General features: G+C 51.3%; 1 protein-coding gene across 2 annotated transcripts in view; it reads left to right on the forward strand.

Annotated features, from left to right (window-relative positions):
* MYO5B (myosin VB) overlaps positions 1-25837 on the forward strand; it is a 249411-nt gene that overhangs the window by 113870 nt on the left and 109704 nt on the right. For both annotated transcript variants that reach the window (XM_036010235.1, XM_036010236.1), the window contains exons 4-5: positions 1166-1310; positions 23028-23184. In XM_036010235.1, the coding sequence (XP_035866128.1) occupies positions 1166-1310; positions 23028-23184 (302 nt within the window). The remainder of the gene's footprint in view (positions 1-1165; positions 1311-23027; positions 23185-25837) is intronic.

The raw sequence follows: 25837 nt of genomic DNA on the forward strand, positions 1-25837 counted from the left end.
TTCTGAGTTCTTTGTATGTTTTGGATAATACAGTCCTTTATCAGATGTGACTTTTGCAGATATGACTTCTTCCAGTCTGTGGTTTGTCTCTCCTCAGACCCTGAAAGGTAACAACACAGTGGAAGCGGTGTCCCGTTGGCCGTGACCTTCCCACTCTTGTCCTCTCTTCCCCACGTGACTGGAAAAGCTCATATTTTTGGAAGCCCTGACGGTAGCTCCCCTGACGCCCAGAATGTGCTCCTGTGTGAAAGGAGACGGCATGGGTTTCCGTCTTGTCTGGAAGATTGAGTCTGTATTTTGTTCTCTTTTTATGTTCTCAAATATCGATCTACCTTGCCCTTCCGTGCAAGACCTGAGGATTTACTGACTCTTCAGTCGACATGCGTGTCTCGAGTCCACTGGTGCAGCGCACCCTTTTAGGGAGACGAGATGAAAACAAGGGTGCGGTGAAAGATGGCACAGGTTACATAGTATCGTGTGAGACCATCAAAGCTGGCCCACACTCGGCGCTCGCTGGGTGAGGGGCGGGTCTGCGTGCTCTCTCTCTGCAGTAATCATTCTGTCCTCGGGGCACCCCAGGGAGACACAGCGAGCGCTCCACCCCGTCTCACAGGCTGGTGCGCTGAGGCTCTCTGCTTTGGTAGTTTGCCCGAGCCACCCACTGTGTGACTGGCTGAGCCAAGATCTAACCTTTGGGTGTGTAAATCCCACTCCTTGTCCACGAGTTGTCTGTATTTTAGTTAAGGTAACCCGTACACAAATGAAAAATTAATAGTCCTTTCACTAGATTTTAATTCTGAGGTGGCTTTTTAAGCCTGCCAGCCGTTGGCAGCATCCAGCATCCTCATCTCCCTGGCCCTGCAGCACTCCGCACATGTCCGTTGTGTGAACTCGGCTGGCTGGGCAGCTCCATGTGCGTCTGCGTGTGTGCGTGTGCGAGCTTGTGTAACGCTCCAGAGTATTTGGAAGCCTCCCGGTCACTCTCTACCAGGGCCGAGCACAGTGCCTGGTAAAGACACAGAGACTTAGTCTCGACTTAGCTGAATGGTTGGTTAAGGCCCATTCCATCACCCTCTCATTCTGTAGACGGGTGCATATGACCCTTCATTAGCTGTCGTCAGGGGCCATGGCGCCACCAGAATCTGACCGCATTGTCTGTTCGCAGGTATCGTGCTTGTTGCCATTAACCCTTACGAACAGTTGCCAATCTACGGGCAAGATGTCATCTACGCCTATAGTGGCCAAAACATGGGGGACATGGACCCCCACATCTTCGCTGTGGCGGAAGAAGCCTACAAACAGATGGCCAGGTAAGAACCACCTCAGGCCGGAAGTCTTTCTAGGTAGTCGGGGTGAGGGTGGACTTTGCTGCTCTTGCTCAGTGGTCGGAAGGGCGGTTCTGGAGTGGAGGAAGCAGCTGCAAAACGAAGCCAGCCCAGATTCTATTCCTTATCGCAGTCTCCTCATGCCTTCGTTTTATGCTTGTGAACCCAGACCCACACTTGGAGAGCAGTGACCCCTTAGGCTTATTTCACTGTTTGAGCGATGCAGTCGATACCTGGCATCTCGTCTCTTTGACTTCCTTTCGGCCCGCTCTCCTCCCCTCCTGGTGTAGTGAGTCCACTTTGTAGCATCCCCATGCAGCTTACGGATCTCCCTGCAGGCTCCCCTTTGAAGGGCCCAGGACTCTTTGGCAGCTTCTTGAGATGCCAAGCATATGGGGCTAAAATAGAAATTTCAAGGGGATAGTCAGGCACAGTGAGTTTTTTTACCTGGAAATGGAATTCTGTTTAATCACTTCAGTGGATCTCATTTTTTTCTGTGTTTCCCCTCCCTCCAATCTTTGAAGGACAGGTGCCGGTCACTTCCTCAGAAGACGGGCTAGGTGATTATATTAGGGCTCCGACGGGGAACAGAACGAGCATGAAGCATACATGTGTGCGCACGCACACGGGGGGTGGGTAGAGGGTTTTCATTTTAAGGAACTGGTTCAAGGCTTGTAGGTGGGCAACCCAGAAAAGAGTTGTTGGTGCATTTGGAGTCTGAAGGCAGTCTCCTGGCAGAATCCTGTCTTTGGGCGACGTCAGTTGTTGTTTTTGGTTTTTTTTCCTTCTCATGTGACCTTCAACTGATTGGATGAGGCCCACCCACGTTATGGAGGGTAATCTGCTTTACTCAAAAGTTTACTGGTATAAGTGTTAACCTCATCTCAAAAATACCTTCACAGCAGTATCGAGGCTGGTGTTTGACCAAGTGTCTGGGTAGCGTGGCTCAGCCAAGTTGACACATAAAATTCACCACCACAGTGTTGGTCCTGGAACTCGTCAGGCATAAGGTAGGGAGGGACAGTTTCACTGAAGTGTCAGTGGACATGTGCATTCCAGTCAACACTAAAATGCCGTGTACTTTCAGCCAAATCTTTCAGCCTCTGTGGACCATCTGTGGAGCTAGGGGCAGACATAGGACAGTTCTCAGGTGGGGCCTGGGGAGACTGCCTAGGCTAATTTGGGGAGAGGAGTGATGGGTTCCTGTGACAGGGGAATCCCATCCAAGGTGGTCTGTTTAGCAGGTGGATTTTCAAGTATGATTTCCAGTCCAGTGAAAGTTCCCATGAGGGAAGATTGTTTCATGGGCTTCCTTACTGATTAGAATGTTTTATCACTGGCTGTGGAGATCAGCATATAAGAAAATCTGCTCCACTGTAGTTACACAGTGACCGAATTCCAAATCTGCAGTGATCAGAGGACTAAGCAATTTAAGAAATCCAGTGCCCTATAACCATTTTATTTCTCCAGAATGTGGTAAGAGACTGTGGAGCTAAAATGGTTGCAACTCGGGACCCCTGGAATATCATAATCTTACACACCACCACACCGGTGTGCCCTCAGGGCCGGGCTGGGAGCCGCCCAGCTCGGTGTAACCCATCCATGCACCCCTCCTAACCGAAAGGTTGGCTCAAGGTCGGGTCCTGCGGAGAGAAGGATGGGTTTCAGTGTGCTGTAGCCCACAGCCCGGCTCACATGTTACTGTTGGAGGTCAAGTGAGTGACACAGTGGAGGGAGCCCTGGGGTCTGGACAGGCCGCTGTGCCTTGGGAGAGTCACTTAAGCTAAGTCTTCAGTTGCCTCTTGTGACGATGACTGCCTTCCCTCCGTTACAGGATGGATTTGTATCGTTCTGAACCGGCTCTGATGACTCCCCACCATGCGCAGTGTTCCAACCACTCTCTAAGGCTTGTCCTTTTGGGGATGTCATTGATACTGGATTGTTTTTCATCCCACTTTCCTTTCTTAGCCAGGCATCCTTAGATGCATCAGAAGTTGGTGTTCTTTATCAAAGACTCCTTGAGGTACCCCTGTAGCTTTGAGAATCTCCTGGCCCCCAGCTGTATTCGCATTGTAGGTCTCTGCACTAGAAAGCTCCGTTCTGTGCCCCCTCTCCTCCCCGCCGTGCCTGAAGCTGCGCCGTGGTTATTTTCTACTCGGTTATTCCACTGGTTCTGGGCCCTCACTCACACCCCTTAGAAGGAGGGGGTGTGGGCGTCCGGGGCGGTGGTGATCCTGTCTTGCGTAGGGCGATGCGTTGGATGGTTAAGGGGGTCGAATGTTGAAGCTGCACCGGGATTTAACATTAAATCCTCATGGGTTTCCTTTAAGGTTTCAAAGTTTATATTTGTTTTACTTTCAGAGTCCCAGGGGTTAGCCAAATCATTTTGCTAAAATTCTTAAGCAGTTTTTGCTCGAGAATGTGCACGGAAGTGTGGAAGAAGTGTAAGACCAGCACATGTGGCCACGGGAGAGAGCTGTTTTTGACTGCTCCACTGTCAGCAGCTCAGGGTTTCCGTTACTGATCCGAGAGGCACATTAGAGGAGTCTGTGCTCTGCAAAGACAGGAGATGCCCACTGGGTGGGTGCGGGGAGAGTTGGGGCTGCATTTCCCGCACGGGCCTTCTCCGTCGGTTTGGAGTGTAGAACACATTCGTGTGACAACCCCTGCTGGCTGTGCCCTGTCTCTTCATGACCCGTCAGTAGTTGTTGCAAACACGTGATCCGAGTGGCCATGGCCACAGCCTAGCATGGCGTGTTTACCGCTGGGCAGAATGAAGGGTCATGAGGAACGGAAGTCAGTGACTGCCAGCCTTGGGACGCTGTGGCTCAGTTGGCCTCGGACTCAGCAGTTTTTTCTCTTGACTCACTGGGCACTGGCTTTTCTTTCTGGGCGGGGCTCGCAGGGGGACTCTCCATCTCTTGATGCTGTGCGTGGGTGGGTGGGTGGAGGGGACTCTGTGGAGTCACAAGGGGACAAATGCAGACACTCATCCCCATCCTGAGAGTTCACGCAGAATCCTGCTGTGCTGGGGGAAAGGAAGAAAAGATACAACAAGAGGATTTGTTCCCTCTCCACGTCCCTGTCGAACTCACCAAGTCTAGACGAGAGTAAATTGAGATGCGCAGTGAAGAAGAACGCCAGAGTGATGTGAAACACCAAGTTCATCATTCTGTCCTTTGCATAAGGACCTGTGGTTTCCCGTGAGGAGGGGGACTGACCTCCCTGCCGACATCTTCACTTCTGCTCCTCCTTCCTAGTCTGAGATCCAAATTGTCCTCTCCTTCATTTTTTAAAAAATCCTCACCCAAGCATATGTGTATTGATTTTAGGGAGGGAGGAAAGAAGGGACTGGTGGTGAGGAGAGAGAGGGAGGCACATTGGTCCATTACCTCCCATACACACACCAGCCGGGAATCGAACCCGCAACCCAGCTACATGCCTTGACCAGAAAGTGAACCCCCAGCCTTTTGGTGTATGGAATGACACTGCAACCAACCGAGCCCCCCAGTCGGGAGGCCCTGGCCCTCATTTTACCTGCCCTAACCTCCCCAGCCTGAGCTCCTACATTAAATCCTATCCGTGAATCTTGTGAAGTATCAGTTATTTGATAGGCTCCTTATTTAATACCAAGAAACATAAGACCTCTCCCCACTTCTTAAGAAGCTCACAGTGTGGTTTGAGAGAGAAAAACATAAATAGGCCAAAAAGCTAGTAACTGTAGAAATTGTAAGTAGACGCCAGGCATGGGGTCTTTTGAATGAGTTTGGAGACGTGACTGCCACAGACAGTTTAAGAAAACTGTAGGAGTTAAGCTAGATCCTGGTGAATTGGTAGGAAACGTGGAGTGAGAAGAAGGCATTCAGGTGGGTGGAACGGAGTGGTCATAACCTTAGCAGCGGGGTCAAAAGGCACGGTCCCAAAACCACAGTGGCGTACTGTTTTATGTTCACTAAGATATCCGTAATTGAAAAGAGAGAACAACAAGCGCTGGCAAGGATGTGGCAAAATTAGAATCTTCGTACGCTGCTAGTGGAAATATAAAATGGTGCAGCTGCTTTGTAAAATAGTCTGGCAGCTCTTCAAAAGGTTAAACATAGAGTTGCCACATGGCCCAGCAATTCCACTCTTAAATACATACCCAAGAGAAATGAAAACATATGTTTGGGCCAAAACTTATACACAAATGTTCATAACAGCATTTTTCCAAAACACCACAATAGCCAAAAGGTGAAAACAATCTAAATACCCATCAGCTGTTGAATGGAGAAACAACCCGTAACATACTCCTACAGTGGAACATTATTTGGCTACAAAAAGGAACAAAGTGCAGATACATGCTGCCACATGGATGAACCTTGAAAACATGCTCAGTGAGAAAACCGGACACAAAGACCACATACAGGTGTGGGCAAAAGTGCGTTTGCAGTCAAGAGTATGCAAAACACAGTTTATTCTGCTAGTATTTATTTGTATCAGCTGCAAACCTCCTTCTGCCCAGTCCTTGTATCGTGTGATTGCGTTGATATGAAATGTCCAGAACAAGCAAATCTCTGTGGACAGGAAGTGGGTTCGTGGTTGCCGGGGGCTGGTGGTTTGAGGGGGAAATGGGGAGTAGTTGCTTATGGACACGTTTTTTGAGGGGGAAGGGAGGGGATGAGGAAAATGTTACAAAAATAATTGTGATGGCTGCACAGCTCTGCAAATGTACTAACGTCCTTTGAGTTGTGTGCTTTAAAACGGGCCACCTGTGTGCTGTTGTGAAAACAAAGGGACACGGTCGGAGAACAGGACCCAGGCAAGGTTAACCTGCGTGGTGAGCGGGTCTGTGGGAGAGCTGGAGACAGGGTGGGCCAGACTGGGGGGGTCGTGTCAAGGTCGGTGTGAACTTTGGGAGAAAAGTATGTCCTGCTAACAGCATGCAGAGGAGGCCAGACAAGTTTGGGAAGCCCTGGGTACATAGACGAAACAGTGTGTTCTGTTGAGGCAGGGCTTGTACGAGCAGTTACGTTGGCTTGTGTTCTGAGTCTCCGAGATGGGGCTGCATTAGGCTGGGCTTGCAGATCCTGTTTAGACACAAAACTCTGAGGATTATCTCAGGGGACTAATGTTCTGTGCAACAGTCGCTGGGAAATGCTGGCCTAGAGAAATGGGGAAATTTTAGAGCTCGTTACACGAAGACACAAGGGATGTTCGAAGAATGGTTTTTCTCTGCTGAGCCGTGTTTCATAACGAACACTTCGTTCTCTGTGGTCCTATACAGTTTACGAGGATGAGAATGTCTTCTCGTGTGAAGCTTAGATTCTTGTGGAAATAACTCCTCTGCTGTGAACAAGCTCTGCGTGATGAGTGAAAGGGGGGCGGTCAAGTGCGAGACCGCGTGGCGCAGTGTGACGTTTTGTTTCCTGGGTCACCAGCACCGTACCCTAGGGCATATGATTGCGTTTAAGGGAGAACAGAAAGATTTAACACATGAATGCATTCAGCTCTTAAAGCCACCAAGTGAGGTGCACTCTCCCTCCAGGGAGCTCGCCTGTGCCTTTCCCCTCCCCCGCCCTTCCCCTCGGACTGACGCATTACCGTTCTCCCTCCTCAGCTCCAAGGGCCCCTTCTTGTTTGCCTCTGGAACTTGTTTTCTGAGCTCATTTCTTCTAACAGCTCACTTCTTCTGCCTCTGCGACTTTTTAAAGAAACTTTCTTTTATAGTTTGGAAAACAAACAAAAAAACCCCACCAAGTGAGATTAGTTATCTCCACCATCCGGATGAGGATAGAGACTTACAGACATTGGACAGTTTCCCAAGGTCATGAAGATAGTAAGTGGGTGAAGCTGGAATTCAGGCCCCGTCTGTTTGCTGAGGAGCCATGATGCTGGCGGAGAAGACACACGGCCTCTCTCAGTGGCACCTGCTGACTGTTGCAGATTGTCTTCCCAAGAACTGAGTGCACTGTGGTCTTCAGGACACCATGACTCAGTGCTCCACGTAAGAGTGGCTCAGCATTTCACCCAACCACGAGTCGGCATTTTTACATATCCATGACTCAGCAGTTTATGTACAATGACATGGCATTTGCAAGACAGCATGACTCAGCATTTAAACCACAGTGACTGAGCAATTCTCCAAACCATCACTCAGCATTTTCTGGTGACAATGAGAGCATTTTTATGATGTCAACTATGGTATCTTTATGTAAGCATGACTCAGGTTTTCTGCATACCCATGACTCAGCATTTTTATGTAACCATGATTTGGCATTTTGTGGCACCATAACTCAGCGTTTTACAACACCATGGCTCAGTGTTTTATGTAACCATGACTTGGGGATTCTAAAAACCATGACTCAGCACTTTTGTATAACCACGACTCAGCATTTTTATGATGCCATGGCTAGAATTTTTCTGAACCATGACTCGGTATTTTTATGACACCATGACTCAGCCTTGAGCCCTGTAAAAACTTGGGGTGCAAATGTTAAAGCTGATTGCCTCGTTGCATGTTATTGAACACAGTCACTGATAGCATCACTGGGGAGGTCAGCATAGGAGCTGCTTGAGATGTCTGCATACAGAGATGGCTTTTAATTTCCTCTCTGGCATTATCTCTTCTTTCTAGAACACATCCTGAGTAGTTCCCCTTCGTCCACAGGGCAGCTCGCCTGTACGCACTGCTCCCGCTCACCTCGGTCTCCTCCGCCATGCCCCCTTGCCCAGCAGGGCAGGCGCTCACCCGTCGCCCTCCTCAAGGGGTGCCGTGGTGCTGAGGTCTGTGGCATCATTTCCATCCTTGATAATGTTTTAGATGTCGTCCTCTCTAATTCTGCCTGTCACGTGTAAAGTTCTAGTTGTGTTGTTTAAATTTCTGAGTGTAGGAGAAAGTTATTGTGCAGTGAATGTAGCTAATGGCATCCCTAGAGTAGAGAAAGAAATCAAAGAAATTGATAAGTATATATTGTCATCTCTGAACATTGTGAGGTGAGAAAGGAAAAGGACTGGACCCCTTTCTGGGTGTAAGTTCCGTGACACTGCAGAGGTCGTGAATGTTACTAAGAATCGCTTAGCTGCAGTGTACACAGCACGCTTTATGAGGTCCCAAGTCAGAAACCATGGAGATGAAAGGCACTTCAGTTTATTCGTACTGACTGTCTGTTACCTGGGGAGTATAGCCTGCCAGAAAGGAGACACCCTGCAGTCATCGGGTGGGAACTGGTTGTGCTGTAAGAATGCGGGGAGACCGTGTCCTGGCAGCGGGTCCTTTGGGTGCTGCCTGACCATCCCAGTACAGGTAACTGTCTTGCAAATGTGTTTCCTTTTAAAAAAAATTTTATGTATTTATTTATTTATAGAGAGGGAAGGGGGGGGAGAGAGAGAGAGAGAAACATTGATGTGCGGTTGCTGGGGGTCATGGCCTGCAACCCAGGAATGTGCCCTGACTGGGAATCGAACCTGCAACACTTTGGTTCGCAGCCCGAGCTCAATCCACTGAGCTATGCCAGCCAGGATGTTTCCTTTTCAACGGCTTCCATTGCAGGGATCTTCTCTATTGCACAACACTCTACTTGGTCTCTGGTGGTTTTCACCCGTGAGTCCGAGCCCCGTCTTGTGTGGCTGCCCAGGTCATGGTGTTGTCTTGCACACGGCAGCCCTCGCTGACACGTGTCCTTCTGTCCCCAGCTCTGGGCTCAACATCCCGGCTGCCACAGCCGTTCCTCTGGAGCGTGGTTTTCAGACCCTCTCCCATCATGGGCACCTCGGACACCCTGTGGTCCTTCTCTGATTTCCACGGTCTCGGCATGCGGCTCTGCCAGGGGAGGGGAGAGGTGCTCTCCTGTGCAGAACTGCTGCTAGGGTAGCCTGTAATTGCATTGATTTCTTGTAGGCATCTCACGTTGTTGATTTTTAATAAATCTGCAAGCTGTTAAATTTCTCTTCCCCTTCCCGTTACCCACATAAGCACAGGAGCTATTTACTACAACTTTAATGAGCTTTAATTGACCAGCACTGGACTGTCATGTTTGAACTGTGCTTACACACATTAGATTGCACACACAGTCTGACACACTTTGATGTACGCGCACACCCGCGGAACCACCGGCACAGTCCAGATAATGAGCGTTTCATTAACTCCCCCCGATTTCCCCGAGTTTCTCTGAAATCCATCCCTCCACGCCAGGTAACCACTGATACACTTTCATCACTATAAATTCGAGCGGCTTTAAGATACATTGCCCTCATTCCGCACTTGCCCAATTGATTTTTTATGTGCTGAGCAGCATCAACAGTCACAGGCGTTAAATTTCACCTTGTGTCCCTGTGCATCAGCGAGTGCCTCTTTCCGAACCCTGGCTTCTGCGTCTGGTGCTGTCGGTCTCCCTGGCTTGTCCGGATTGAACAAATCCGTTGCCCCCATTCCTACCCATCGGTTAATAAGTGTTAGTCTGGGTGGATTTCAGTAACGTGCGGGCGGCAGTTCTCTCTCTAGGTCCTACTATGGAATCTAACCAAATCAACTATAAATTTAGGTACTCACCTGTATTGTTAAAGCCTGTGCACGCTGGTTGGTCACACAGGATTTGGGGGTGCTCATGTCTGAGGGGGTGACCTGCGCAGGTCCCCAGCCTCACCTCTTCCTTCCCGTGTCCCGCCCTGGTCACGTTCTTTCCCTGACGGCACCTGCGTGCCCCCAAAGGAAACAAGAGGACGGGTGTGTGCTCTTCCAGGTTCAAGTGTGTGGGGCGCTGGGCGGTGCCTGGGGACTCCAGTGCTGGCGGTCACCACACACCCTTCTGGTTGCACAGCCTCATTCGGTGTCAGAGTCAGACTCGTCACCACGCACGGGTCTCTTTCGAAATGCACAGTGAGGGTGACATGGGAGTAAGATTTAGTTTTTCAAGGTGTCCAAAATAATTTTCAGTGGGAAAAAGCTAATAAAATGTGAAGCCTAGCAGGATGAAATGGCATTTCTATTTGCATCACAGGAATGCCTTTCACGCCGTGTTAAACCACTCTCTCCTTAACCCCCTGGTTTTATATTTAGATCCGGGAAGACAGGGTGGCTGTGAATGGTCCGGCGTTGTGCCCACGTTTAGAGGGAAAGGAAGACGCCTTGAAATGAGGTGGCTTGGTGTCCAGGGACAAGGCTCCGGGGTCCTCGGAGCCTAGTGGTGTGGCCCTGGCACCTGAGTGACGTTCACCTCACCGTGCACCTGTGTCTGCACCTGTGACACACGGGGGTAAATACAGCGTCTGACTCATTGTTAGAATTCAGTGAGTCGGTAAATGAGAAGAGCTGAGAATGACTACGGGCACAGAGTAACTAACTGTTCAGTTAAGTTTCTGATACAGTGATGGTGCTAGTGATCATGAATACTGATGGTAAGTCACATGTGGTGTCTGTCACTGATGCCATCGTGTCCAGGAGAAAGATGTGCTGGATGAAGACCCCAGCACTGAGTGGGACTCCCTTTGCAGGTTGCCCCCCGAGAACAGACAGTCCTTCTGGGCTAGGTGAACCGTATAAGGGAGGCAATTCCATGGGGTCAGCACAGCTCCTTCGGACTTTCCTATAGGTCTGTGTTTAAAATCAGAACTGTAGAAGTTTGTAGAGCATTGCCAGTCTGCCTGGAGGAAATGTAGCCTCAACTGTGTTTCATTTAAAATGACTTGTTGTCAGAGAGAGAAAACTGACAACCTTCAGTTTCACATTTAAAGTGACAGTGCGCTGTCACTGGCGCAGCAGCCCCCAGAATAGTGTCGGAAGGTGGACTCCTCTGCCCCGTGGGTGGGGCCGCCTGCAAGCTCAAGCAAAGGGGCAGCAGTGCAGTGCAGTGCACTGCAGGAGCCAGAGGACGGTTCACTTGTTTCATAGCCGGTTGCCTGCAAGGCAGCCTGCCGGAGGGCAGGCACCGGCCGTGTGGCGGAGGCCAGGAAGCATCTTGTCACACACGGGCAGGAGTGAGACGCGGTCACAGCTGGCGCCCGCAGTGCTGAGTCAGGGTTGGAGCGCATCCGTTTTTGGAAGATGATTCATTGGAGTGTGGGGAAAAAATAGTAGAACTTTATTTTTTCACATTCTCTCAATGTTGTTCCTCGGAAATCATTTTCTCTGCCACTCCACCAATATACTGCGCACATTATGAAAACGACATAGACATTATTTTAGATATTCAGTGTATATTTGGAGGGGCATGCTCAGTTTTCCTTATTGACTGGGGTGCACGTCCGAAGACATGGTGAGCTTGGTGTCCCGGGCGGTGTCCGAAGCCGCAGAGGAATAGACTCGGTGGACTGGGTCACGTGCCACAGAAGAAGAGCTGTCGCCCCACTGCCTGGTGTGGTCTCGTCAGTGCGGCGAGTGGTGGGTGGCGGGGAGGAGGCGGCTGGCTCAGAGCGACCTGTCCCCATCATGGGAGACGTGAGTGGGAGTGCACGGCCATCGTCCCGTGTCAGTGCCATCTTCCGGACTGGGTTATGGCGCTCTACGGTTTAGAGCAGCTCCCTGATTGCATCAGGACATAGGAGCACTGCAGTGGGCAGCGTGTTGGCTAAGGGAGAAGAAGACAGCTTTGTGAAGGCTGTTGATGGTGGAGATTAAGAGTTAGAATTGAACCCAGGACGTTATGGGTCTGGCCCTGTGCATGGGTGGAGTCAGCAGAGGTCCCCCCAGATGGGTCTGCACGGGAATCACTGAGGGATGCCACCCAATCCCACCCCCCAGAGCCTTACGGAGTCAGAATCTCAAGGGTGAGACCAAATCATCCGTATTTTTAAACACTCTATAAGTGATTCAGAAAGGGTGACCAATGCCTGGGACCGTGTTTGGGCAGCTTTCGGTATGGATGGGCATCCGTGGTTCCGAGGCTCAGGACTGGTGCTCCCGTGAAGAACCCGTGCCAGGGGTTTCGGAGACCTCTCCCGTCTTTAACTCGGCTTGGGTGGTTTCGACGTCTCGGCATGAACTGAGGATGGAGAGTGGTTTTGGTCAAAGGTGAGAAGCCCCAGTCTGCTGATGTGTGTAGGGCAGGGGGTCCTTCCGTGTCAGTAGACAGATGCCTGGCCTCTCCTGCCGTGATTCTCAGCCCCGGCTGCCCGGGAGAGTCCCTGGGAAGGTTTCAAACCACCCGTGCCCGGGCCCCTGTCTGCAGAGGGTGAGTTCATCGGATAGGGCTCAGGTACCAGTATTTACGCACCCCCGGGCACTGTCTCTGTGAGACAGAAAGAACTCTGCTGAAATCACCTGTGTGACTCAGGTAACCCACCTGGTCTTTGCCAATAGCAGGGCGTTGGGAAGTGAGAGAACTCTTTTGTGCATGAGGAATGTTCTGGAAAGTCTGCCAGTCAAGCAGCCTGTCCTGGAGAAGCCTTGTGTTTATGTCCTTCAGGACGACAGTGGACGTACTTTTTAAAAATTTCTATTGATTTTTAGAGAGGGGGATGGAGAGAGAGAGAAACATCAATTTGTTGTTCTGCTTACTTATGCATTCATTGGCTGCTTCTTGTGTGGGCCCTGACTGGGCATCTAACCTGCAACCTTGGCGTATGGCGACAATGCTCTAACCACCTGAGCTCCCTGCCAGAGCTCACGGTGGGTGCATTTAAAAGCAGATGCTTTTTAAGTCTGCCTGGCTCCCACCCCCATGACAGATCAATGGTGTCGGAAACCAGAGGAGGGCCACCTGCAGCCAAAAGATGACAGAAATTAATTCAGTTCTCTGTCTTCCCAGAACTAGAGAACAAAATGCTTCAGGATCGATGACCTGCTTAAAAAAGATGTCCTTTCTGGTTAAAAAGGGAATTAACCTTTAGAGAAGCAATAACAAGAGTACTTAGAATTGTGGGATGTCTTTTTGGAAAATGCCTCCCACCCAATAGCAGGGAGAAGGAGAGCGGAGGGAATTCCGAGCACTCAGCAGCTTTTCTGGTTGGTCGCCGTTACCAGCTGAGAGTGGCCGTGCCTCTGACTTCATGCTCGCAGAGAGGTCACTGAGAACATATTAACACAGGTGTGTGAGCTACGCAGGTCTAACTGAGTTTAGCTGAAATGTGTAGTACCAGCCTTCCCTTAGGAGACTGAGGATCAATGTGCAGGGTGGGGCAAGCGTAGGTTTACAGTTGTTCGTGTGGAAAATAATACAGTAATGAATAAGTAATAATACAACAGTAGGGGACAATGGAGACAACTGTACTTGAACAACAATAAAAAAAAGGTGAAATAAAATCCCAAAATACTTTTCTTGGGGGTTGAGCTACTGTCCAATGAGCACTCAGTGAGGGCAGTCCTAAAAATACAAAATAAAATGTTCCCAGAATGCACCCCGCCCCCCAAATGCAAGAACAAATTCTGTCCCACGCACTCACAGCTGGAGACCCACTTTAGCCCCACCCGTGTTCTCGCCCCAGTTTATCGTGTTCCCCACGGGTCAGTGGGCCCCTGGGGCTTTGCTCCGCACGTCGTGGCTCCTGCTGACCTGTTGCAGTTCAAGTTCATGGGTATGGACTCTGGCTCGGCCCTCTACAGCAGAGCCCCCTCTTCCCACTTGTGAGAGGAACTGTGACTTTTACAGTCCTGTCCATTGTACTGCCTTATGTTTGCGGAACCCCTCACTTCATGTCACAGAGCACGTGTTTATGAAATGCATGGAATGACCAAGATTTCCTTACATGAAATGGGAAGGCTTTGAGGTCGAATCTCTTGTAACAGGCCTTCCTCCTTCAGTATATTCAGTGTTGTGGTACCAAGTCCTTCTGGAAACTTCTGGTTCCCCCAGAAGGCAGTCGTCCTCGTGTTTGAAACTCAGAGGCAAGCCCTCTGATACCCCCACCTCTTCTGGGGCATCTGCCAGAACAGCCTGCACTGGGAATGCTCATTCGGTCGCGTCTCCTCTGAGCTGAGCACCACCTGGTCTGGCCAGCGTTCTTCATGTGACCGGTCGCCATTCTGCTGACGGGGGCATCACTCGTTGGAGAGAGCGTGTTTCAGAGGAACGGCCAGCTTGAATGCCGGCCCCTGAGAGACTGGACAACAGAATAGCATGCGTGGTTCTTGGAGCGCTGGCCAGCCTGGGCCCTGTCACTGGTGGTTTAAGGACAGCCCTTCCGCCCGCCTTTTACAGGTGACAGAGGAGAATAGTAAGCAGCAAACTGCAACTTCTACCACTTCGTTTTGTGTAATAGGTTACAACAGTTCCTCCACCAACTACTTGACGATAGTAGATTTTAAAAGTGTGTTTGGCAGCTTTTCATTTTTCAAACACCAGCCAGGTTTGATCTGGGGTTTGTTGTGTCTGCGTCTGATTTACTGTCTTCTCGCCTAAATGAAGAGTAAGTGGCTCGGGAGGGTCACACAGCTTCCCATCGTTCTTCCTTTAGACGCGTGAGGCGCAGCCGCGCGAGCGGGGCGATCGCAGAGACTGGGGGCCAGGCCTGCGTCTGAGCCGGTCGCAGAGAAGTGCGCTGCCTCCTTCAGTAATGAGTTTGGGTTGTCTGTCTGCTTCCCGCCCTCCCTCCCTCCCTCCTCTCCTTGTGGCTCTTTACAACTGCTCACTAAATCCACCCTTTATTAGCCAGAGAGGACCTTGAACTTGTCTGCCGAATCTGAAAATCTTAGCATCCCCAAGGCACAGAATTGGACTGCTCTGAGCAGTAGCTGCAGATCACACAAGAGGAGAGTGTCATGTGGATCCCTGATAAGCCTCGGTCTCAAGGCCTGAACGTTTGTAGGCCAGCGCTGGTTTGAGAGGGATTTTCCGGTGGAGAGGACCTCGCCCTGTGTCGTGGGCATCTCTGCAGTCTGCCCCGACCCCCACCCACACGGCTAGTGATGGCTTCTGGTCGGCCCTTGGGAAGTGCAGGACAGGTGAAATGTAAGTGTGGCCTCCTTCCAAGTTGTTGCCGCTAATGCTGTGTGAAGAGGCATCGTTTTGCAACCAGGCAAAGAAAAAAACCTTTGAAAAGAGGATCAAGGGTTCTTAACCTTTTCTCGTGCATGTAACACATGTGCATGCATCACATAAGATAAATAAAAATACAAGGGAAACTGACTGTATTGAAAGCTATCAAAATACTTTCAGAACTTATGATATGGGGGTTAAATCAAAGGGGTTGTTAATACATTAGGGGCAGGGTTGAAGTAGTGACACGTGTAAACATTTAATGGTTTCTGCAGCCACTGTGATGCCTGGTGGCAGTGTAACGGGCCCTGCTGATTCTGCTGGGTTTTTTGGGTTTTGTTTTTGCAATATCTTTAACTGATGGAGTGTTAAAGTTTTTAGAAGTTAATACAGCCGTCTCTCCTTCTCTATGGGGGGGATATGTTCTGAGACCCCCAGGGATGCCTGAAACTAAGGATTGTACCGAACTGTACATACACTGTGTTTTTCCCCATACATAGGTACCTCTAAAGTTTAATTTATGAAGCAGGTGCAGTGAGAGATGGACAACAATAACTAGTAGTAAAATGGATCATTATAACAACATGACGTAACAAGTTATGTGAATGTGCTCTCTCTCTAAACACCTCACTGTGCTGTGCTCACCCGTCCTCTGCCGTGGGATGGTCAGCGCCCGTGTGAGGGGATGGCATGCGGTGGACGAGGCATTAAGTTAAGTGAGGGTTACGTGGACATGAGCACTGCCATACTCGACAGCGGCTCTGATGACAGAGACGCCTGCTGAGTGACAGCCAGGCGGGCAGCCTGTATTCCTGGGCCGTGGGGTGATTCACAGCCTGGGTGGGGCAGCGCAGGGTCACGTGAGATTGCATCACGCTCCTCATAGTCATATGCAATTTAAAACTGGCAAATTTTTTATGTCTAGAATTTTTCATTGGATATTTTCAGACTGTGGAAGGCAAAGCTATAGATAGTGGGGGACTGCTGTCAAGCTAAAGGTGTGTATTTTATGTCATCCAAGTGTATGGATCCCTCTGGATTCTGTCCACGGACTTGCTGGCGATTTGCTGGCCCCCAGGTAAGAGCCCTTGCAGTAGGAGGTCGTGTGCAGCGGGTTTATTTTCCCAACTCCAGGCATTAGAGCGTTTGCATCGGTGTGCTGTGAACCTGCAAAGCTGGCCAGTCTACCTGGTATGGAAACTGTGTATCGACAGGCTAAATCTGGTTAGCAAGGAGACCGCTTTGATTTCCAGGCGGTGTATCCAGAGCCATTAGCTGGAGCTTGGAATTAAGTGTACAGGCTGCTATTTGTTGCAGTCAGGAGGAGGGGTTGATAAATTGACAAATTCAAGATTCTGTTTAGCCTCTTAAAGCTAATCTTTGTTTTAAGTCCACTGTTACATTGTATTAGGCTAATATTGACTGTGCCTAAGTTACAAGGTATTTGAATGTGTTTATATAGTGGCCTTTTTAATGAAACTGTTGAGTCTGCAGTAGTGGTGAAAAAAATACCTGGGCCCCACCCCCAGAGACGATGATCCGACTGGCCTGGTGGCAGCCCTGCAGGAGAAGCTCCATAAGCTCCACAGGTGCTTCTAACATACGGTCAGGGTCAGTGAACTGGTGACGGTTCTTTGAGGTCAGTGTTGCCAGGGACCACGACTCGACAGTTGGAATCAGAGTGTCCTAGACTTCACCTGGCTTCACGTGTCAGCTGGGCCACTGACCAGCAAAAAGTCATTTTTCCAGATTTTCCTCAAATGTGTTCCTTCACTGAAATATAGTTTCCAGGACCAAATGAAATAGAGTTTGAAAGGCAAAGTTTATTTGGGAGGGGGGCATCCAATATATTATGGGTGTTTGTTATATATAGGTCACCCCCCCAGCTATTAACATCAAAACATATTTATATGCAGGGAGGACCCCCCAGAAAACATCGTCTGGAGGGCGGGCTCCTTGTAGTACAGGCTTCCCCGTGAGGTGAGTGTTCTAGGAACCCATCTGTGAGGGTGTACCAGTTGGCGTTGTTGTGAGAGGCTGTGTTCGGCTTCAGGGAATTTTTCGGAAGACTTTCAGTGCATTCGCCCATTTCATGATGTACAGCACCCCTGCCCACACCGCACGGAGTGTTCGGCAGATTTGGACCCCTGACCCACCCTCCCTAGTCACCTGACCCCACCCAAGGGACATTTGTTTCGTTTCCCCGGATGAAAAAAGTCCTCAAAGGGAAACATTTTGCTGATGTGGAAGAGGTAAAATAAAAAATGGCAGAAGCATTAAAAGTCATCAAAATCGGTTCAAAAACTATTTTTGAGCGGTGGAAAAAAAAATCTCCATTAGGTGGATTGCAACAAATGGAGGGTACCTTGAAGGTGACTGAGGTTTAGACATGTAAGAACAATTCAGACAGTGTTTTAGAAATAGATTCTGGTTTCTGCCGCGTCCTCCCTTGTGAAGCATACAATTGCAGGAAACGTTCTCTTCCTTTACTCGCCCTCACCTAGACTTAGAGGTTTCTGGGTTCTGAAACGCACTTTTGACGTTAGCAGGGACTGCAGTCCAGGTGGGTGAGTTCACACAGCTCGGCCGTCACCTGGATCTGGAGTCCCAGGATTCTGGGGGACTGGGGGGGCTCAGGGAGCATTTTGCAGCCTCTTCTTTTCAAAGCGAAGAAGCTGGTGTGTTCCCAGTCATGGCGAGGAGCCCCCTAACCAGTTTTTGGCCTCACTCTGCTCCTGCTTTTCTCTGCCCATGAGGGTGGGCTTGGTGCAGTCCCTTGAGGGTCTTCCTGCGACACTGTCACCTCTGAGAGGCGAAGCCTGTCCCAGGAACTCGAGTTAAGTGGAAGGGCTGAATCCATTTTGCAGCTGCCCGTCCCACACTATACCTCTGCGGTCTATAAATAGAACTTGGCACTCGAAGGGCCGCCAGGAAGCTGAAGTGGGAAAAGGATACTTGGATATTAAATGCCTGGAGCACTTAGCTCCTGTGCTGTCAAAGCCTCATTTTCTTTTTCCCCGAGTAGACCCTTGGGACTCTGGCCACTGAGTATCAATTAAGTTGTGCCCAGTGACTGGGACGGCCTCCCGATGGGGTGGGTTCCGGGCTGTGCCTGAGTGCACAGACCTCCTGGCAGAGGTAGGGGTGGGGTTGGGGAGGCAGCATGGTGGGGCATCCGAGTCTGGTGACAGCAGTGCTCAGACTTGCCTGTCCACCTCCCTTCTGCCCGGAACCCAGGGCCTGCCTGCGGGGCCTTTACCCAGGTGTCCTCCCTCCAGGTGCCCAGGGTGTATCTCCTTCCCACCTGGAGGCCTGGCCTTCTGGATGGCAGGGTTCGTGGACTCTCTTGCTTGGAGCTTTCTGGACCAGCCCCTTCTCACCGCAGACATGTCTGGGAGAGCCCCCCAGCCCCCCCCCAAGGAGAAAGCCTTTCACTTCAGGCCCATGACGATGGAGTAGCTCTGTGTCCAGCCCCGTGAGCCTCACTGGGACGGTTTGGGTCCCTCTCCCGAGACTCGCCCTCCGCCCTCACCCACCGCTGGCCCCGCCTCACCCTTTCCTCCCCGCAGAACCCGTTTCAGGTGCCCCCCCCCCCGTCATGTCCACCCACTACCTGACTCGGCCTCACTCCCCCTGCGCTAATGGGGATTCCGTGCCATTTTGTATCAACGTGGCTCTGTCTTTGTGTCCCGAAGCATCATGTTGTTCTTCTTGTTTGAGTTTTCAAAGATGATCATTCTACATACAGGGTTTTCTTTCTTTCTTTTTTTTTTTTTTAGCATTTTTTTAGCATTGCATCTAAGATTCATTTTAATTTTATTTGCCTAGCCAATTTCCCAATTATTAACTCTGTCCATGGTGCTGACAGAAATGTTTCGGTTGGACAAATTCTTAATCAAAAATCCTTTGTATCTCATTCTCTAGTGTAGTTTTCTCTTTTTTTTAAGGAAAAAAAACCCCATAGTCGGTGATCTGTGTTGTGATGATGGTGCTGAAATGTGGTTGCAGACGAGGCAGACACCGACAGGCAAGGGACGGTGGATTGATGACCCCATTAGGGAACAGAGTGTGTTCTACCGACACACCCCGATTTTCAGACGGTTTGTCGCTCGAGGAGGACACAGTGGAGGGACCCCGTAGTGGTGTGTTCGGAGACGGGGCGTCCTCCCTGCGGTGTCGCGGGCAGACTGCCCCCCCCCACCCCCCCGTTTGGAGACTGCGCTGCGTGTCGGGGGCCTGAGCACGTGTTGCTCCCCACTCCATCCTCTCTCAGGAGCACCAGTTCCGGGAGACAGAGTCGTGCCCGCCTGAGACACGGGGGCCCTGCGCTCGGTCCCCTCCTCATGGGCGGTCGTGGGAGACCGGCACGGGGCGGAGACCACCGGGACCGATTTTGTGGGCAGTAAACTGCACACCTCTAGGGGGCACCAGATCCTGGGCTCAGCTCGTATGGACCAGTATACGTGATAGCCCGCTCTGGGCCTGTCCTCTCCACACACTCCAGGTGCCGGCCCGCCCATCCAAGCCCCTGCGTCCGAGAGATCGGCCGTCACGGGACCTAGGTTCTGGCGCCGGAGACAAGGGTGTACGGTGTGGGGGCAAGTAGCCAGCATAGCAGTAGTGGATTGTACAGTGAATGCCCTGAGGGTGGGTGGTCCGGGAGGGGCTTCTGAAGTGCTGGTTCAGCTAAGGAGTGCGGTGTGGCCGGCCAGTGCTGAGGACACCTGCTTCATCTCTCTCTCACACCAAGGTGCGGTTTGTCAGGGGCATGGACGTTTCACTGTACAAGAATGGGCACGATGACAATGGAGATGTCCTGGCCCAGCCCAGGGGGAACTGTGCAGGCTGATGGGAGCCCGCACTCGAGTTTGGGTGCGGTGTCCACCTCACCAGGAACACGGGCGGTATCACCCGGCCTTTCCAAACTTCAGTCTGGGCTTCTCTAAGACGGGAAGGCCGGCACCCAGTGGTCTTGTGAGTCCTAAGCAGGGGATGCCTAGCTGGGAATTTTGTGCACCGTTCGGGCGTGATGTACGTAGGTGATGAATGACATTGAAAAGCAGTGATACCTGCGCTGCCACAAGGCAGGTGATGGAGTGCCAGGAGTTAAGAGTTGTGAGATTAAAGAAGAGAAATCAGTTGGAGCCAGACTGGCTTCGGGCACCTGTAAAGTGGGAAGGAATGAAGAATGAAGGCTCGAACATCACGAGCGAAGAGGAGCAGCATGAGATGAAGCTGGAAAGAGAGGTGCTGGCTCCTGGAGGGCCTGGGACACAGCGGAGCCTGGGTGTTAGGTAGCCTGCCCACCGCACGAGAGCTCATGCCCATTGGAATGAGGCAGGGGTCAGCACTGAGGGCCTTGGCAGAGACTTCCTCCTCACGCCCAAAGCCTCGGATGCAGGGGTTGTTGAAACGTGGGGATGTTTCCAAGTCCTGGTAATACCTTGGTTGTGCACATGCATCTTCATTAGGATAGCAAAAGCGGCCCCTCGTTCTGCCGGCTATTTCTGTTTGTTTCCCCGCCGTGATGCCTCTGCTTTTGAGTTCCTGGCACTTGGTTGTCCATGAACCAGCCCCCCTTTTTGACTTCCTGGCCACGCACCCTTAGAACAGCCTGCTCGCTCCTCAACCTTTCCTCCCTGTTGTGTTATCCGGGGCTCCTCCAAGTCCAGTTTCCCTGGACTTGTGTGTGCCCTTGCCACTGGGAGTCTGGCCCCACTCTCTCCCCACCTCCTGGCATCGTGTATGCAGCTCCCAGGGATCCCTCCTGAGTTCCTGGGCGGGATCTCCCTCTCCCTCTCCCTCCCCCGGGGTTCTCTGCCGAAGACGAAGGCTCAGGCACACCCTGTGCTCCTCCATCCATTTCGGGTTAAACATGGCAACTGCAGGCAGAACTCCAGACTCTTGGGCGGGGCTGCTGCGATGCGCTCTCCTTACTGCAGATGGGGGGGGGCGGGTCCTGAAGTCGGACTGGGGTCTCTTTCAGAGGTCTCAGGCTCGGCTGGTTAGCCTCTGGGCTGCCTGAGTTCTGTGCAGTTCTCTGAGGAGGAACTGATTGTGAAGGTGTCAAGAGGAGAGATGGCGCCCGTCAGGGTCCCCAGGGTCCAGCAGATGTCACGTAAAATGAACATAACAGAACGAATGGGAATGGGAAGTAGAAGCGCCTGCAGGCTTCCTCAGCGGCCACCTTGCAGTGTGAAGATGTCCCGGGCACCCGGAGCGACGGAACAGACACTCTGGTGACAGCAGCGGTGTCCCGGAGGTCTCAGAACGCTGCTGCTTATTCCGTTCTCCATGGACAGGTCTCAGATTCTGTGTGTTTGCAAGTCATTGGTTGTATGGCCAGTTTGAAAGATCTTTTTTCCTTCGTTTCCATCTGCTTAGCAGTGCCTACCAGCCACCTGTATGACTCAGGCCGCTCCCCATGTGGTGAGATGGTTTGTGTGAGTGATGACCACACAGCTCCTTGCCGACCTTGAAGGGTGGTTGAAGGTTCAGGTTCTCTCAGTCCAGCTGCCGCACCTGAACCTCCCCGGTGCTCCCAGCCCACTTCCTTTCTGTCTTTCTCACTCATCTCTAGTCAACATCAAGGTCACACCACTTTTCAGTGGCACAGCCCAGATCAGCAGCAGGGCCAGCACCCATTGCCCTGTGCTGGTAAACTACAGCCTACCTGGGTTGACAGTGGGCAAGGTGAGGCAGGCAGCTGTGGTGGCTCCTCTGTTCATTCTTCTCTAACCCGCTCTGCCAGGAAGCCACCGGGGCTGGTCTTCAGAGCACTGGGCGGGTGCCAGCAGACCTGTGTTCTAAACCTGCCTTCACACTTCTCAGCTTCCTCATCTGGAAGAGAGGGGGTTGGTTGACCCCCAAGCTGCTTCTAGTCTGAGTATATAGACCCGGTATATGTTCCGTGCCAGGCACTGGTGATGGAAAGCAAAGTGCCTGCTTCCTGGCGGTGCTTTCGTGAACTGGAGGTGGATGGGTGAGGGTAGCCCTTACAAGCAGTTCATCCCCCACATCTGGGGCCCAAACACTTGCGCTCAGCTCCCTTCTTGAACAGCCGTGTTCCTTGGAGACGTCTCACGGTGCTTCTTCCATTACTCATCTGTCTTCCTGCTATCTGCTTTAGAGGGATAAATATAGGTGCGTTTTTATCTGGTATAGAGTATCTTCTTTCTCCCTTCCATTTAGTCTGACTGAAGTCCATCTTATTGTAATTGATATCTGTTTTATCTAGTTTCTGGGAAATTTGGAGCAAGATTGGCCTGGCGACTCATGGCGACCCTTTGTGATACATATGTGTGTGTGTGTGTGTGTGTGTGTACATACATATATATATATATATGAACAAAAATGTTCAAAACTATCTGCTGGCCTGCTAGGCTCAACTACAAGAGGAGAAGAAAGGATCCTTGTTCTTGAAAAAAATTGTAACGTACGCAGAGGCACAGGTGGGCATGCCCTAGGAACAAAGGTGAGGGGTGTGTCTGTGTGTCCTGGAGAAGGTTGCGTGTACATGGCAGTGACCTAAGGGTGCTGCGTGCAGAGGGACCGACTGGCTGCACTTCCGTCCTGTGGGTCACAAGAGGCATGTGCCACTCGGAAGCCCATTTCAGAACTCCTTCCTTTCTCGCATTTTTCAGATCTCACGCAGACACGTGAGGGAGGGGGAAGTACTTTGGCCCCATCCCTCGCATTTATCCCTGAAAGAAAGGGAGGTGCTCCTGGTCGGGCTCAGGCCCTTGCCCTCCGAGTCCCTGGCAGACGCCAGAGCCTCCCCACGGCCAGCGACTGACCAGAGCCCTTTCCCTTCCAGAGACGAGAAGAACCAGTCCATCATCGTCAGCGGCGAGTCCGGGGCCGGCAAGACCGTGTCGGCCAAGTACGCCATGCGCTATTTCGCCACCGTCGGGGGCTCCGCCAGCGACACCAACATCGAAGAGAAGGTCCTGGCGTCCAGTCCCATCATGGAGGTAAAGCCTTCCGGGCGCCCTTGGCCTTCCTGGTCAGAGTCCCTGCCGCTGGCAGCAGGACTGCGAGGTGTCTGGCCTCGTGTGGCCGCTCACCGGAATCCTTGGACGCCCCTCGTGTGGTCACTGTTCCCGTCTTTCCCTGAGAGCCCCTTGTCCACTGTTGAGGAAAAAATTACGAAGATGCCCCCGGGGCCACAGATTTGGGAGCAACCTGACCTGGTAGACCTGGGACCTAGTGTTGGGTAGACTGTCCCCTTTGTGTTTCCTTGTCCCCTGACTCTGCAGAACGCTGTAGGGACCGCCCTTCCCTGTCCACTGTCGCCTTTGCTGCTGCTGTCCCGAGTCAGCAGCTCAGTGTCCCACCGAACCCATTTGGTGCTGGAAGGTGCCACCGAACCAGGAGAACCATTCTCATGGGGGTGGGAAGTCTAGCTAGAAGATTCCCTCTTTCCCTAAAAAATATTTGGACATTTTATCCTTTGGGGTTGGGTGGTGGGGATAGAGCCAAAAGCAATGTAATAACATAGAGTCTGTTGAAGATCTTCCGAAAACTGCCCCCGTGATGGAATGAACGGGCCGGGGGTAGGCCCAGAGCTCTCGGTGCCAGTGCAGTGCCAGGGAGACGCTAAATGCAACTAGGCACGGTCTGGGGGCAGAACTCTGCTGCCGCTGCTTCCTTTGCTCTGTGAAACCATCGTCCTGATGGAGCAGTGGTGCATAGCCATGCAGTTCCGGCCCAGCTTTGGTTTCCTGTCTTTGAATCCGAGGCTGTTCGTCCATGTCTGGTTGACAGTCTGGTCAGAGTCCACCCCCTGGCAGCCCTGGGCAGCCCCTTAGTTTCAGTAAGAGGAAAATCCGCTGAGGCTACAAGCTGCCAGAGTAACATCCGATTCTCTGCAGTGCCCTGAGCCCATGTTAGTTCACAGGTCACTAAGGTGGTTGGTCTTTCAGGCTATTTTGGACCTGGGGGAACAAACACCTGCCCGGACCTTCCCAGGTACCCCCTCTCTCCTTCTCCCTTTCAGCAAATGCAAGCATAAATTCTGAGTCTCAATTTCTAGGAGCTCACTGGTTATCCAGGCAAAAAATCTCCTGCCAACAGAGTTGTATTATCTGGGGAACTCTGTTCGCAATGTATTCATTGAGAATTTGACTACAGCCAGTTTCGACATCTGTTCTTAATGTGCATTGGGAAATGGTTCATACTCGTACAGTTGAAGGCATTTTTGCAAAGATAAAAAGAAAATTTATTTTATTACAATGGCCCTTAAACTTTCCTGTGCATCAGAATTGCCCAAAGGGCGGCTTGTTCAAGGAGATTACTGGACACCCCCCCTCCCCCAGCCCCTTGAATTTTTGATGCAGAGGCTCTGGGGTGGGGCTCCAGAATTTGCATTTCTCACATGTTCCCAGGTGCTGCTGCTGCTGCTGCTCTGGGTACCACACTTGGAGAACCACTGACCTAGTAAACAGGGGAGACAGGCAGGCATGAAGGGCAGTGTCCCCCGGCCCACAGCCTGCTGGCAGTCACTCACCATTGCAGTGTGTTCCTGTCCAGCTCTTTCACTGGCTGGTGTAGGACAGGCCTCGTCCCATTTCATTAAACATTTTATGACCTGTCTTACTGGCTGCAAACGTATGTTACCAGGTTTTCACCATAGTTTGTTTAACTCGATCGTCAGGCATTTCATTGGTAGCCGACTGGCTCACAATGTACATTCTAAGCCCCGAGGCAGGGCCTGGCCACGGCCCAGTTCAGAAAGGGACTGTGGACCATGGCCTGGGCCTCCTGGGACCACCTGCTGCACCTAAGATGAAGCAGCTCGGAACAGTGCTGGCTCTGTGTTTCGGTGCCAGCGGGAGCGAAACCTCTGCCCGGGAGTTTCAAAATTCAGTTCGTCTTCAGGCAGTGAGGCTTTAAAGATGCAGAGTGCCTCCCCTGTTGGAGACAGAGGAGGTGGCTGCTCTGGGCCGAGCAGAGAAGGGAAGAAACCTGTCTGATCTCTGGTGACTGGACAGAGTTGATGGTTAGTCAAGATGAGAATTTAATGACGGCAGGTCACTATGGTATTACACCTGTGTAAGACCCTGGGTGAACGAGTTTTTAAGTGTTACTGTGATAAAACGTGTGATACAAAGTTACCACATCCAGTGTACAGTTGTGAGTGGTGGTAAGTACACCCACATGTTGTGCGACCGTCGCCATTCTCCATTTTCGGGGCTTTCTCATCTTCCCGAACAAACACCCTTCCCACTGAACACTCACTCCCCAGGCCCTCCCCGCCACCCCCCAGCCCTTGACAGCTTTGTCTCTATGGATGTGCTTCTTCTCGTACCTTCTGTAAGTGGAATTACACACTGCTTGTCTGTTTGGGTCTGGTCTATTTCACTTGGCATGTCTTCAAAGTTCACGTTGCAGAATCTGTCCTTGTTATGACTGGGTAGTTTTTATTGTGTGGCTCTACCATATCTGGCTTGTTCATTCCTCCGTTAATGGACACTTGGGTGGTTTCCCCATTCTGGCTACTGTGAATAATGCCACTGTGGCCGTTGGCATGTAAGTGTCTGTTTGAGTGCCTGCTTTGGGAATGCTTTTTTAAATGACAGTGGCTTAAAACTGTCTAATGTTTTCAGTGTCCATTACAGCCGGAGC

The sequence above is a fragment of the Phyllostomus discolor genome, chromosome 9 (assembly GCF_004126475.2).
Source record: "Phyllostomus discolor isolate MPI-MPIP mPhyDis1 chromosome 9, mPhyDis1.pri.v3, whole genome shotgun sequence".
NCBI lineage: Eukaryota > Metazoa > Chordata > Mammalia > Chiroptera > Phyllostomidae > Phyllostomus > Phyllostomus discolor.